This window comes from Carassius auratus, chromosome 21 (genome assembly GCF_003368295.1).
Source record: "Carassius auratus strain Wakin chromosome 21, ASM336829v1, whole genome shotgun sequence".
Taxonomy (NCBI): Eukaryota; Metazoa; Chordata; class Actinopteri; order Cypriniformes; family Cyprinidae; genus Carassius; species Carassius auratus.
Genome location: NC_039263.1, coordinates 17056280 through 17071989, shown reverse-complemented (window position 1 = coordinate 17071989; position 15710 = coordinate 17056280). Strand labels below are relative to the sequence as shown.

Sequence of the window (15710 nt, the reverse complement as noted above, 5' to 3'; positions counted from 1 at the left end):
GACATCAAGGACTTTATCCCATTGCATAGCCTAATAATATACATTATTATATAATAAAGATAGTTATAAAGAATTTGATACTTTTTCAAAAATGTATATTTAATTAAATTTTGATTAAGTAAAAAAAAAAACAGCACTTTCTAAATCTTAGGAAAGCATATCTGAAGTCATGGAAGTTCACTTAAGTGGCGACACGTAGTACGTTTTTAGAACATTGTGATAAAAGCAATGAGTAGCCATGTAATACTGTAATACCCAACCACTCACGAACATTAACAAAGTGACAGAATGTCAGCAAATATATTAACATATTGACCTGAAAAGATTAACTTGCGCTTATGCTTAGTTTGCTGTGGAGAAACAATGTTATGATGTGATGAGACTTATATCAATAAAAAAGAACAAAGCAGCTAATCAAACACTGAATATCCTTTGACGGAAACATGTATGTAATCTAGTACGCTGCCTCACGTAACCATGCAGTCGCATAAGATGTCCGAATCAGCCAGATGTTCCAATGAAGAATCTGAGCTTATTTAAAGATTTCTGTAAACCTGTTAGTTTTTTGTTGAAGAACTGATGAGTAAATTATTTTTACACGCACACCTCATTGGAATAACAAATGTTGGGCTACACTGAAATAAAACTTCACAAATACATGTCATTTGCTGCATCATCATCACTGCTAAAAGTGACCATTTTCAAACAGGTTTCCTCAAGCACTCCACCCATCTTCCCTTGGTCAGACAAACAGGTAGCCACGCCCCAGTCTCACACCACTGGCTGAGCTGTTGCCAGGCAGATTGGATGCTCAAGAAAACAGACCAATGTTTTGACAGCAACACAAAGCCACAGGCACAAACAGTCTTACACCTTTATGGAGAAAAAAATTCATTTTTTGTATTTTATTTTTTGGGCTAATTAAAAGAAAGCATTTCAACAATACAAACAACAACACACTAAACATATATAATATATATATATATATATATATATATATATATATATATATATATATATATATATATATATATATATGTGTGTGTGTTTGTGTGTGTGTGTGTGTGTATATATATATGTTTGTGTGTGTGTGTGTGTGTGTGTGTGTGTGTGTGCTCTTGTTTTTGTGAGGTATCAGGACACAACTCTGTATAATGACATGGGAATGACATAGGTATTACAAGGAGAGGGTGACTTATGAGGACATAACCCATGTCCCCATTTTTCAAAACGCTTATAAATCATACAGAATGAGTTTTTTTTTGGGAAAGTATAAATGCACAAAGTTTCCTGTGAGGGTTAGGGTTAGGGGTAGGGTTGGTGAAGGGCCATAGAATATACAGTTTCTACATTATAAAAACCATTACGCCTATGGGATGTCCCCACTTTTCACAAAAACAAACGTGTGTGTGTGTGTGTACTTTAAGGTATACACTAGATTCCTGAATAAACAGACATGTCTATATAGATAATCAGAAGATTTATGCTATCTAGGTTAAACATAAAATCAAATTCAAATGCAGTTATGTGTGTGTGTATATATATATATATATATATATATATATATATGTTTCCCCATGTGGCTCATAGTGATGGTTTCAGCCACATATAAATTCAGTAATACTAAGTAGAGACTGTGGGTGGCACTGTTTCTATGGTGATCAGCACAGAGCCCTCCCTTCTTTCTCTTCCTCTATCTCCATCTGTCTATGATTGGTTGCTGAGGCTTAAGAAAGTGTACCAACATCTTTACCCACAATCCTTTGCTCTATTCAGACAGCCAAGCTAATGCACACCGGGAAATTCAGCCGTGAAGGCATGGCAAATTTATTCTCCATTCTGTTCCTCCGCTCCCATGATAAGGGTGAGTCCTTGTTTCCCAAAATATTCTTCCTCAGTCTTTACATGGTGGTGGGCTTCCTCTTATACAAAGCTTTTATATATTAGTGATATCACAAGAATATTTAATATGAAATGAAGATAAAGCAACATGCCTTTTGACACATTCATGTCATGTAATTTATCGCATGACATAATTTTAGGATTTTAGACATTTATAAATTATAACTGGTAAACAATTCATTTGTACATAAAGTATTATCTGAACTCATACTGCCCTACTACAATTAAGACATATTTTACATAAGACCTCAGTTTGCCAAGGACCACATACAAAGGTTTGCCTGTCATTCACTACTCATAAAGTATGACTCATAACTGAGTTCATATAAAGTGGACCGAGATCTCTATACAACCTGCCAGACTTGATAACAACAACTGTACTGTATGTCAACAATTAAGAAGAAAGGATAGAAAGGACATTATTCTTAACCACACAGTCATTATGACAGAGGCTCACAGTTCACAGAATAAACTGAGAGATAGCCTGAACTGGCCCTTTGTTTTTTTATTGACACAATAGTAATAATGCAAATGAAGAGAGAGAGACAACAGTAAGGGACAAAATATACTATATAATACTCAAAATAAATAAATACAAACTTGCATTGCTAAATATAACAAATATTAACTGTGAGTTAAACTATAAATAGTATAATCCAAATTTATAATACCACCATTGTCTAGTTTCAATTATAAAAACCTATCATTTGATCTATGTGGGCACGTATCATGTAAGAGCTACAGTATAATTAAAAAATGTCTTTAAAGAAATGTGTGTAAATCATACTTCACACAATTCTTCTACAGTATAAATGCCATACATCCTGTAAGTAGCATGAAAGTCACTGTGAAATTTTACTATACATGCAATTGTACTATACATGCTACTGAACATCTCTCCATTGCAATCAACAAAAAAAAAAAGAGATGATTCTAAAAGTAGTTCACTATATAACTCATTTAACTAGTTCAGATGAAACTGATTCTACTGTTTTCTTTATTAATCATGGAACGATCTGATGTGTAAGATGTTTTCGCTCAGTTTGAGAAAAAAAACAGTAAAAGATTGACTAGTTATGCCTTTGCACTGCTATTGCTTTTTGGTGTAAATTTGAATGAAAATGAGCTAAGACAATTAAGAGAAAGCATTCAGACACTTTACAATTAAATTATGTATTTCAATGCATAAATCTTAAAACATGTCTTGCATTATGCTATCTACTGCAGTACTGATGCTATCAATTCCACTAAATTCCAGCACAGTTGCATGACAACGCAAATGTCTTTTAAAAGATTGGCTCTTTACACCTTATTGTCATGATGCCCAGATATTGCTCAATGTAGAGCATGACAAACTAGCATATGTTTAACCCAGGAGGGACACAACGCTTCCGCCTTTTGTTCTTACAGCCTGAACAACATTGCTTTTCGTTTAGCCGGTAGGAGGCGGGGAATAGAGAGGTTAGTGAATAAAGTTTTGATCATTTTAGCTTGTCCCTTTAAGAAGCCACTTATTCCGGTGAGTGTTGTACTTAGAAGTTGCTCATTTATATCGTTGCCTGTTATTTCTACTTTGGCAGAAGAACAACTATAGAGGAAAACCATATAGTTTACTGATGTTTATGCCAGTTCAAATATACTTTATGGGGCGACATCATGGGAAAAAGATCTTATATCTGAGTGCTGATTTTATGACACTCCAATAAAAGGTAATTAGGAGATAAATAGTATGCATACTTGCTTTGATTAGAGACCAATGTCTGGAACATCCAAATCTACCACAGATGCATGACACAATGACATAAAAAGGATTTAATGGAACAAAAAGTCAAAAAGAAATGGTTGGTGAGATTTTTCTGTGAACTAACTAGTAACTGGACATTTTTACTCAGGAATTGCTTTGAACAGTGCACAGATTTGTATGCAGTTTGTGGAGTTTTATTAATGATTATAAAAGGTCAGTGACTTTAACATCACTGACATCATAAAATAGCTGTATTAGAATAATTCTTTGTGCATACAAAGTCCTAATAATAATGCATGAGATGTAGGTGAGATGTAAGAACAAGCTTTTGTTTCCTGGTTTCGCTCTAGCCTTTAGCTTTAGAGGCTTTGATAAGAGAAGTATGTGAGAATCGTTTCTAATGATTGGTAAATGCTGTCCCTAGCAGTAAATCCTCTCAAACACTGATTGGTGTATAACCTTAGATAATCGCGTTAACTTGCTTGACTAATTATTGACTTTCCCACAGAAACAGCTAAAAACAGAAAACGCAGAAACCGTTTTCCATTCACACTTGCTCCAAGCACAACGATTAATCAGTTACCCCTATTTAACAGACATCCAGTTTGATTTTTAAAAGAGATCACGCACTGATCAAAGGTCTTTGTCCCTTTTTCAGGAGCTGTCTTAAAAGCCTCATCAGTGCATGGGTCCTTCATCACTGGAAGCCATGGAGGACCTAAACTCCATGACTGTGGCTCCACTAAAGCGTAGAGTACAAGAGAGGAAACAGATTCGTGAGATTATCAAGACTAAGTTGCAGCGAAACCTCTCCTGCTCAGGTTCGAAACTGAAGAGGACTCTAACAGGCTTCTTCCCAGTAGTGAAATGGCTTCCGAAGTACAAGGTGAAGGAATATATATGGGGAGATCTGATGTCTGGGATCATAATTGGCATCATATTGATCCCTCAAGCCATTGCGTACTGCCTGCTGGCTGGCTTGGATCCCATCTATGGCTTATACACATCATTTTTTTCAAACATCATTTACTTTTTCATGGGAACCTCAAGACATGTTTCTGTGGGCATCTTCAGCCTCATGAGTTTGATGGTTGGGCAGGTTGTGGACCGAGAGGTCTACCTTGCAGGCTTTGATTTGAATGAAGACAGTATGAAAAATGTATTAGGGTTAAATGACACTGTGAAAGCTAACACTACTCTGGTCAACTTCAAGATCACGGCACTGAATATGGAATGTGGAAAGGAATGCTACGCCATTAGCATTGCCGCAGCTTTAACATTTCTTGCTGGAGTCTACCAGGTACGTACATACATTTTCGTAAATCACATCTGCAAATCACCATGCAAAGATGTAACTACTGTAACCATCAAACTATAGTAAAAAAAAAAAAAAAAAAAAAATTAAATAAATGTGAGAGATACAAAGGAATGAAGGGTGACCATCTTGAAATGCACTTGTACTTCACTCCTGCGCTGCTGTCACACAATTAAACTTGCGCAAAGAATCATGGGAACTCATTTCAAAGTGTCCTCTGAAGTGGCCCATTTTGACCACTTTGGTTAGGAACAACCCTTCAGTTTGGGGGTCATGATTGCACTTAAATCTACAGTAGTGCCCTTTGCAGAAAGATTTATCCCATTTGAAACACAGTGAATGCCATTTTCCGATTCTATTTATATTTATAAATAAATAAATACATAGTATGAAAAAAAATGTCATGTCCTTTATTGAAAAGTGTATTGTATTTTCTCCTCAGGTGCTGATGGCCATTCTCAGGCTGGGGTTTGTCTCTGTCTATCTGTCTGCTCCTATGCTTGATGGCTTTGCCACTGGGGCATCTTGCACTATCCTCACTGTCCAAGCAAAGTACCTGCTTGGACTTAAGATCCCTCGACACCAAGGCTACGGCACAGTGGTGATCACTTGGATCAACATCTTCAAGAACATCCACAAAACCAACTTCTGTGACTTAATAACCAGCACCATTTGCATCATAGTGCTGGTTGCAGGAAAAGAGATCCAGGATCGCTATAAGAACCGTTTGAAGATCCCACTGCCCACAGAACTGGTCGTAGTGGCAGCTGCCACAGTAGCTTCCCACTTCGCTGACCTAAACGGACAGTTTAGCTCCAGTATCTCAGGTGCCATTCCAACTGGTTTCATTCCCCCAAAGGTGCCCAGTGTTGAACTGATGCCCCGTGTAGCATATGACGCCATTCCTTTAGCTGTCATCAGTTTTGCTTTTACCGTTTCTCTGTCTGAGATGTTTGCTAAAAAGAATGGTTACACAGTTAGGCCCAACCAAGAAATGATAGCAATTGGTTTCTGCAATATAATTCCTTCATTTTTCCATTCTTTCACTACAAGTGCCGCCCTTGCAAAAACAATGGTGAAAGACTCAACAGGTTGTCAGACTCAGGTCTCCAGTGTTGTGAGTGCCTTAGTGGTTCTCCTGGTCCTTCTTTTCTTTGCACCATTTTTCTATGCCCTGCAGAAATGTGTCCTCGCCTGCATCATCATCGTCAGTCTGCGGGGCGCCCTGCGCAAATTTCTAGACGTCCCTAAGCAATGGCGTGAAAGCAAGATTGAGGCAATTGTCTGGTTGGTGAGCATGAGCTCAACTGCCTTAATTAGCGTAGAGATTGGACTGCTGATTGGTGTGGTCTTCTCTATGATCTGTGTGGTGGGCCAGACTCAGAATCCTAAGGTTTCGTTACTGGGACAAATTGAACAAACCAACGACTTTGAGGACATGGAAGAGTATGATAATCTTTCACCTGTTCCAAAGGTGAAGATCTTTCGTTTTCAAGCGCCTCTTTTCTACGCCAACAAAGACTTCTTTTTAAAATCTTTATATAAAGCAACTGATCTTGAGCCATTCCATGAAATAGCCCGCAGAAGAAAACTGGAGAAAAAAGCTAGAGAAAAGGCTGCAAAGAAGACAGATAGAGTAGACGAAACGAATGGCGATGTAAGTGTAAGCTTGATTTCACAAAACATTGATTTTCACACTATCATCTTAGATTGCTCCTGCATCTCCATAATAGACACAGCGGGAGTGAGCACCTTTAAAATGGTTTTAAAAGACTATCAAGAAGTTGGCGTGAATGTAATTCTAGCTTGCTGCAACACACCAGTAATAGATTCTTTAAGGAGGGGGTCTTTCTTTGGGGCTGGTGACAAAAACATGGAACAACTGTCATTTCATACCATCCACAGTGCTGTTTGTTTTGCTACTGCTACGACACAACCGGTTAATGACTCATCTGTGTAATCTATCCACACATGGACCTCAAGAGCTGAAAAACATATTTTGTATTAAAACATATGAAACATGATATTCAGCTCTTAGAAATAATAAATGTTGAACGTGTTCAATAGAGAAGACAGCACACAAATTCCACTCCTGTTTGAATCAGAACTGGATATCAACATTTTTAATAATCTGCTACTGTAGGCTAAAACTCAGGGGTTGTTATTATGCACACTGGAAGAGAAAATTGCATTTATGTCTCATATTAAGTATTTTACATTTATCAAACTACAAGAAAATCAATCAGATAACAACATAACTTCTTTGTTGCATATTTCTGAGCCCTCAGAAATTGATTGAATACCATTTTAAATGTAAACAAGACAGATAATTAATTCCTGTGTGACTGGTGCAAAACTTGCTCTTTAATTGCAAGAAGAAGAAGAAAAAAAGAAAGGAAGAAAAAGAAACATCTTCACACATCAGCAAATAATACGGGACCACGAGAAGACAATACAGATATGTGATTTTAAGTTGTCTGTTATACTGCCTTTAAAATGTAAAAATGTTTTATTGTGTTCTTGAGGTAATAAAAGTAAAGGGCAAATTGAACCTGGAGATGTGATTATATTTTAAACCAATGTAAATAACTATTATTTGGACTCAGCTTCATACAGCTTATGTTATTGTATAGCCCACCATATTCATGTTACATAGTGACTACATTGCAAAAACATCTTCATATTTGTTCCTTTTAATATATTTTGCTTAATAAAGTATGCATTATGGTTTTAATTTAATTATTGTTTACACAATAGTTTGAGATAAAACAATAATAGGTGGACCCACTGCAGACCTCCGGTTGAACCCCCCCAACCCGTTTTGCACAATTGTCCAAGAAAACCCACATAGAGGCATAACAGCTACTGTATCTTACTGTACCTTGAAGATGCTCTCCACAGACATTAGATTGTTCGTAACGTTTCTCCATGGTTCGTTATTTGTGTCAGGTTTGCAACACAAGAGAGTCTTATCTGTTCAGTGGGGAAAAATTATTACAATCATTTATCGCACTAACATCCTAAAAGGATAACGGTCGATATCATAAATCACTATGGAATGTGTTTGACAAGGAAACTATTTCACTCCGGGGCGCGTAGTGGCGCAATAGACGTGACGCTATATGAGTCTCTTTTCACTGCGTCCACTGAAGAAGACAAGAAACCGTCAGCTGCGATTCAAATTTTAGCGCTCGCAGTTGCAGAGCGAGAAGACTGGTGTTTCTTGTCTTCAGATTTTATGTAGTTTATTGACGGAGTTGTGCGTCAATACGTTACAACGATGTCTTCTCGCAGAAGGTAAGTGTGTAGAAGAATGTTAAACTCCGAAACTAGCGCTGGGTTAAATTATATTATGGCCGCGTCTCATTTGTACACCGTGGCTGGTAATACAAAATACGCCTAGCTAACGTTACATTAACGTTACTTCTTTTGGTTATGATGCGAGTTTTACTGACGCTGTAGTCATTTTAAATAACTAACGTAAATTACTAAATTCTTGCTGATCTGCTAGGTTGGCGTGAGCCTTATTTAGGTTTTAAGGGGTGTTTAAGGGGTTAAGACTGTTAAAGGGATAGTTCAGACAATACTGAATATAGTCATCATTTGCTCACTCTTATGCTGCTTTAAAACCGTTTGACATTCTTCTCTTTGATCTTAAAAGATGATGTGTTTTGGTCACCATTCACTTAACTTGCATTGTATGTCAAAAAGATACAGTGAAAGTGAATGGAGATTGATGCTGTCAGTTCAAACACCACAAGATCCATCAGTATTCATTTATTCTCATTTATTTCCTTATGTTATGCAGTGAAGCTCTGGCGTTCTCTCTGGTGACTGAGATCAATCATGCCATGGCCAGGCTTGTGGATATATGGGACAGTATCGGCATCATGGAGGAGCAGAGGGTAGAACGAATGCAAACTGTGAAAAAACATATAGATGTAAGTAATGCCTTTGCATGCATCACATCTCTCACCAATTTCTGACTGGTGCTTACTCCACTTACTGGTGGCTTACTGGTGTTTAATTTACTGAATAAACCTGTTTTATAGGAGCTTTTGCATTCAATGATTATGGAGGAAGAGGCCCTAAGACATCGCATCAAAACCGATGTCATTACCTTCCAGAAACAACTGGATACACTGTGCTTGGAACTGGGCCTCGAACCATACAAAGTATGGAGGACGTGACGTGTGAAGTATTGTCTTTTAGTAATCAGGCATCATAAACTATTGATGCTTGTCTGAAATTTGTCAATGTCTAGTTATGGAAAACTCCCCCTTTTTTTTTTTTTACTGATCGTTATCCTGTAAACTTTTCTAGTTGGAGCAAGACCTTACAGTTCCTCCAGATGGAGAAGAACCTGCGGTGCCATGTTGAATCTCTTCTGAAGGAGAAGAATGAACGTTTACGAGAGCTGACTGATTTGAAGAAGCAGGACGAGGATTTGTGCGTAACTTTGTGCTCTACGCCATATTACATCCCATCGGGAAGTGTGCCTTCTCGAACCCAGCTGCAGGAACTCCAGGAGCATGTTGAGAAACTCGTCAAAGAAAAAGTATCTATCCCTTTTTCTTTTTGGAACCGTTCTGATCACTCATGAGTTTCTGTTCTGGATGCTTTCATGACTTAAGCTCTCTGTTTGTAGGCGAGCAGGGAAAAGGTGTTCTCTGGGCTCAGGAAGGACATCAGGAGTCTGATGGACGAGATGGGTCATGAACCAGAGAGCAGTCTGGAACGGGAGTCCATCTGCCCCGACACTGATATTTTTCTGCTCACGCATGATAATATCAAAGCCTTGAAACTGCTGCTCAGCCAGGTGCTATTATTATTTTTTCTTTCAAAAAACAAAGTATATATATATATATATATATATATATATATATATATTATATATATATATATATATATATATATATATATATACACACACACAAACCTTTTTTATTTATTTTTTTATTTTTTTTACAATTTTTATTTTATTTTTTATAATAATAAAGAATGGCTTGGATAATATGGCTTCTAAATGCATTGCATGAGCTAGCAGTGCCATCTAGTGGCTGTGTTAGAACAAGCTTAGCATCTTATCCATGTTCCAAAATGAAATCTCACCAAGCACCAAATGAAAAAATTGCAAATAAAATTGCCTATACAAGTATAAATAGACAAGTGATAACTATTATTCTTATTGTACTAATAATTGATATTTATACCACACAGCTTGAAATGAAAAAGGAATCCTTGATTTCAGCCCGAGACAATCTCAAAGAGCGAGCTACGAGCCTGTGGAAATCGTCTGAGTTGTCCTGAGCCGGAAGGCGAGGCGTTCCGAGAGGCTGCCATGAGCACTCTATCTGATGATATCAGACGGGTGAGAGCTTTTCATGTAACCCACAGGATGTCCTATCAGGGATCTTAAATCTCCATGTGGTTCACCAACAAGTGCTAATGGAGTGCATTTCCTCTTGCAGTGGCAGGGCTATGTGGAACATCTGGAGGAGCTGCAGATGGCTCAACTGGAGGAGGTGGTTGATAAGGTCCGACAAGAGCTTGTGGCTCTGTGGGACAAATGCTTGTTTGGACCAGAACAGAGAGAGCCGTTCAGTGTACACTTCTTTGATGGTAAGTTGCCTGAACCTTGATATTCTAATTTAAAGGCAGTCAGGTAACTTTATATTATTAAATTAATTTCAATTCCCAGCAAAAAACGATGTATGATTTAAAAGTATAGTTCACCCAACAATGAAAACCTGTTCCCACTCAGACTATCCAAAATGTAGATGAATTAGTTTCTTCATCCGAACAAATCCAGATGAAAAAAAAAAAAGATGTTTTATTGATGACCAACCCTGATTAAAACCTTTAAAAAAAAAAAAAAAGACAAACTGATTCTTTGCCAATAGAAAATGGCTCTAACTTCATTCTGGTTGAACAGATCACTACACCGAGGAGCTGCTTGCCCTCCATGACACTGAGCTGCTGAGAATGAAGTCTTTCTATGAGGCAGCACAGCCCATACTGGAGGACCTGGAGAAATGGAAGAGGAACTGGGCTCTCTTTCAAGAGTTTGAGGTTCACACAGACATCTCACAAGTCCCATGCTTAAAGTCAACTTAACCTTATTATGTGGTTTCACCCGTGTCATTTTGTTCTGTTTTGCTTACCAGAGAAAGGCTGCAGATCCCAATCGCTTCAGTAACAGAGGAGGATCTCTGCTCAAAGAGAGTAAGGACAGGGCCAAAGTGCAGAAACTGCTTCCAAAGGTACTTGCACATTTTCTGTTAAAGGATTTTTTTTTTTGGACCATTTAATTTTTATCTTAAAAGGATAGATCATAGATTACGCAAAAGCAAAAAATTGTCTGACTCTAAATAGACAGCAATGTGAATACCATGTTCAAGGCCAAGAAAGGTAGTAAGGACATCACCATCTAACTAATAACAGCAATTATTTTAGCTTTCTTTGTGCATTAGAAGTATTCTTGTAGCTTCATGAACTCAAGGTGCCCCTATTACACCATTGCCCTTTCATGCAGTTTGTAAAATTGAACCGTATGTGAATGTAAACAATCTGCAAAGCTGAAAGTGCATGATAATACATTTCTTTATTCTGGGAGGCAATAATCGACTCTCTACAGCAGTGGTTCTCAACCCGTGGCCCGTCACGAATTCAAATGCAGCCCACCATGCTGAACACAACCAAAAATATTTACTTTCAGTTTTACAATTCATTTAAGTTTTTACATTAAAAAATTTACCTAACAAATATAACTTACAATGTTTGTAAAATAATTTAGTTTCCATTTTCCATTATTTTCAGACATGAGCAGACCTGTAGCCTGCTTACATTTATCAAACGCTTCAATTCAATTCGAATGGTTATAAGCAGCCATTAGTTTGGTAAAATTGATCCTCAAAATGGCCAAATTTGTTATTTAGGCAGAAAAACTAAATGTGGAAAATGCCAAAGAAGGAACACATACAAACAAGAATAGTCACGTTATGAGAAGTGAAGGTAGGATAGCGCTGGACTTTCGGTTTGCCCAGCCACTCATTTGAAGATGTTAAGGCAAAATGAAACACTCAAACTACACAGCAATCATCCTTAATTGCAGAAATGTGGCAAAACATCTCTGGAGAGAACTTCAGATTATTAAACTCGAAAGTGCAACACAGGCTACATTTGTGAATGCACATTTTCTGTGTCTTACAGAATGCAACTTACAATGGCAGCTTCATTGTGGTGTTACTCCTTTCGAGCCGAATTTCACAAAAATGGTCTGCCCCCGACAGCATCAGGTGTTTCATTGATCAGTAGAATTATTTATTTCAATGGATGTAATCAATTAGATATCATAATATTTAGTCTATAATATTATGAATCTGGTTGGTTTTTATCAGTGACATATGTAAATGATATGTGAACAGCCCGTGAGACTTGACCTTGGACCATAGCGTGGCCCAGTGAAAAAAAAAAAAAAAGGATGAGAATCACTGCTTTACAGCCTAAACGAGTTGTTACTCATTCAAATCCTACTTCTGTGATGGCTACACTTCACGGGGTAACAAGTTTGCATAATGCATGTTAGCCGGCTGCAAACAACTTGACCCCACCCACAAACACGTCATTCTACTGATGACTGTTTCTCTAATCTCGGGTTAGAGTTTATTGCGGAATTCGCAAAACGCTTAATGTGGAAAGATGGATCAGTATCCTGTTTTTGGACCAGCTGCTCCAGTGAATCACAACCTGTATGTATAACAAATAATGGATGTATATATTTTCTATTTTCAGATTACAGAACCATATCAGAGCGGAGCAGGCTCTCATAAAGGAGGGGTTTAGAGAGACTGAAGCTTTGAACTGCTTCGAATAAATTGTTTGAGAATCGCTGGAAAATGAGGCGATATTAAATATTTATTCAGAGAAAATGAAAGCATTTTTTTGACCATGCATGCATGTAATCCTATTGTTGGAGACTCCCAAAACAATATTAGGAACCGTAAAATGGCATAATAGTGGCGCTCTAAGGTGGAACCACTGATGTCAGATGGACTATATTAACAGTGGCCTTACTAGCTTTCTGGGCTTTGAATGTGTCAGTTGCCTTGTCTATACAGAGTCAGAAAGCTCTTGGATTTCATCAAAAATGTCACAATTTGTGTTCTGAAGATGAACAAAGGTCTTACAGGTTTGGAATGACATAGGGAGCTAAGACCAGTTGAGGCTGTAATGTTTCCCTTTGTCTATCTACACAAACAGCTGGAAGAGGAGTTAAGAAGCCGTGTGGAAGTTTGGGAAAAGAATCAGGGGACTTCTTTCCTTGTGCAAGGTCAAAGGATCATGGATTACATCTCCAGCCAGTGGGAAGAGCATCGCTTGCAGAAAGACAAGGAGAAGAATGAACGGGTGAGATTCCCTTGGTGCACACTTGTTTCCTTTCCTCACGTCTTAGCTCCACCCCCATAGGATGAGAGGGAAGGATGCACGGAAAGGATCTGAGAATGGAGCAATTAAAGGAAAGCTTCTTTGTACATTGGAATATTCTTAATCATTTCAAAGCATCATCTGCTGTGCTTAAGTGATCTACCCTTATGTTGTTGAAGTTTGGCTATTTAATACAAGTCTTCAATATTTAATTCAATCTGAGTATTGAAAAGCACCCATAGAATATCAGATGGTGTAGAGACAAGTTACCAGGCTGTATCGTACCTTGATACATTTACATACTTTGCTCAGGAATGCTTTTAATGATTTATTTTACTACATTGTGTCTTCCAGATGACAAAGAAAACCGAAACCTCGCAGTTTAAAACTCCAACAAAGAGACCCCTCGGAACAACATATACTACCCCCACCCCTAACAAAATTAAAAAGGTATCATTCCTCACTAAGAATGGATGTGCAAAAACAAGCCTTTGATCAAAATGCATAATCATCTTCCAATTGTTTCAGACACCCAATATGTTGGCACCTCGCATTGCCGCCGTGAGCAGCGTCAGTACCTCCAGCAGCAGCAGCAGCAGTGGCGGCTCATCCACCACATTTCTGTGTGTGCCAGGAAGACCTCAACTCTCTGCCAAGGTTAAAACCATCTGCCTGGGGCATTCCAAACTCAATTCAACTCTCTGATCAAAGCTGTTGGTTTGAAATCAGTCCAAAAGGGATTGTGGTTAGACACAAGTTCAGGGTTAAAATAGAGAAGTTCCAAAAGCTAACACTAGATGACACTGTTGCATCAACAATAATCAGTACTGTTGTGTAAAACTGTAGGTCAAGTTCTATCATCTGTACATGATGATACTCTTAATATTAAAGATCAGGGATGTTACTTAATATTTTTTTTTCTTTCTGTGGTCTAATAGAGGACCAAGACTACAGAAGCCAGTTCTGGCCCACGTGTGCCACTGCAGGAGTTCAACAGTGACAAGAAACTGCTTCCAATGAGCTACTCGGCCTTTACCGTAAGCCCAATCACTTTGAATTAAACCACTTCCCCGGATGTATATTAACTCCAAATGGAGCATCTGTGATGAGAAGGATGCTCATTTGTGACCACTAATTCCCCTAAGAGAGATCATTACCATTTAAAGGCCCACACATAATAATGATTCAGTGTTCAGTTAGTAAAGATGTGTTAACATCTTTTGTCTTGTTTTCCTTTACAGAGCGAGCTGTCCAGGAAAGCCAACAATGATGCTTTTCTCAATTCAACCGTTAAAGACATGCTTTGATTGGACTGCCAACATTTGATACTTTTTTTATTATTTATTTTTTTATGATGCTTAGGTCACAAATAATAATGTCAGGATTGAGACTGTACAGAATACAACTGTTCTATGTGTTTACTTCTGACCAGTGCAGTGACTTTACAGAGACACTGTTTTGCTTGTTTTAAAAATCACAATTATATATATTTTCATCTTGCTTTATATTTTGGTCATAGTTTATACACCTAGTCAGATTCTGTATATATTAGCTCATTAAAGGTCAGTCATTTGCTTGTTAATATACAGCACTTTTAATAAAATGATTTTTATACATTTCAAAGTTGCCTTTTTTCTTATTACTCATTACTGCTCAAGAGTTTGGGCTTTAATTGAGATAGGATGCATTAACATTAACCAAATGGGAGAATAGAGACGTGTCTATTTCTATTTAAAATAAATGCTGTTCATTTGAACTTTCTATTCATCAAAGAATCCTGTATATGTATTGCTGTTTCCACAAAATTCAGCACAACTGCTTTCAACACTGATAAATATTAATGGAACATCAAATCCGCATATTACAATGATTTCTGCAGGATCATGTGACACGGAAGACTGGAGTAATGGCTGCTAAAAATTAAGATTTGCGATCAGAGAAATAGATTACATTTTAAAATGTAATAAAATAGAAAACAGCTGTTTTAAATGGGAATATTATTTCACAATAGATCTGTTTTGATCAAAAATGTCCAGTGGTAATGAAAAGTTACGTAAAGTTTACTGACCCATAACTTTTGAACAGTAGTGTGTATTATGAGCGACTGTCAAAGCAGTACTTCAGAGATCTTGGCATTCTTATTTTTTTGTCAAGTTGATTGTCTCTGGCAGAGTATAAAACATCTTGTGTGGCCTCATGCTGGAATAGCTGCTTTAAAAGTTCACGTTTGAAATCATCTTCACATTTGTTGCGCAAATGGATAGTAATGTAGATCTTTGATGGTCAAATTTGAATTCTTGAGTGGCACTCGATGCCTCGACA

At 37.5% G+C, this 15710-nt stretch overlaps 3 protein-coding genes across 4 annotated transcripts in view; 2 read left to right on the top strand and 1 right to left on the bottom strand.

Annotated features, from left to right (window-relative positions):
* Positions 1-15710, bottom strand: part of LOC113038752 (mitotic-spindle organizing protein 2) — a 1160083-nt gene that overhangs the window by 647407 nt on the left and 496966 nt on the right. The gene's annotated exons all lie outside the window — the stretch shown is intronic.
* LOC113038728 (sulfate transporter) lies at positions 1776-7700 on the top strand. Its single transcript, XM_026196362.1, has 3 exons — positions 1776-1864; positions 4305-4946; positions 5404-7700. Exons 2-3 carry the CDS (start codon positions 4332-4334, stop codon positions 6919-6921), a joined length of 2133 nt encoding a protein of 710 aa, XP_026052147.1. The 5' UTR covers positions 1776-1864; positions 4305-4331; the 3' UTR covers positions 6922-7700.
* Positions 7951-15006, top strand: LOC113038731 (protein regulator of cytokinesis 1). The gene is given in 16 exon segments (XM_074559786.1): positions 7951-8258; positions 8770-8902; positions 9014-9136; positions 9285-9305; positions 9307-9519; positions 9610-9780; positions 10182-10250; positions 10252-10332; positions 10433-10583; positions 10897-11033; positions 11129-11224; positions 13224-13370; positions 13743-13838; positions 13917-14045; positions 14327-14425; positions 14630-15006. Coding segments are annotated over 16 exon segments (1749 nt in total). The 5' UTR covers positions 7951-8241; the 3' UTR covers positions 14696-15006.

Coding starts and splice junctions, on each gene's coding strand:
- LOC113038728 (XM_026196362.1), top strand. CDS start 4,332: ATGGGTCCTTCATCACTGGAAGCCATGGAGGACCTAAACTCCATGACT. Junction 4,947..5,403: donor TTCTTGCTGGAGTCTACCAG/GTACGTACATAC, acceptor TTTTCTCCTCAG/GTGCTGATGGCCATTCTCAG.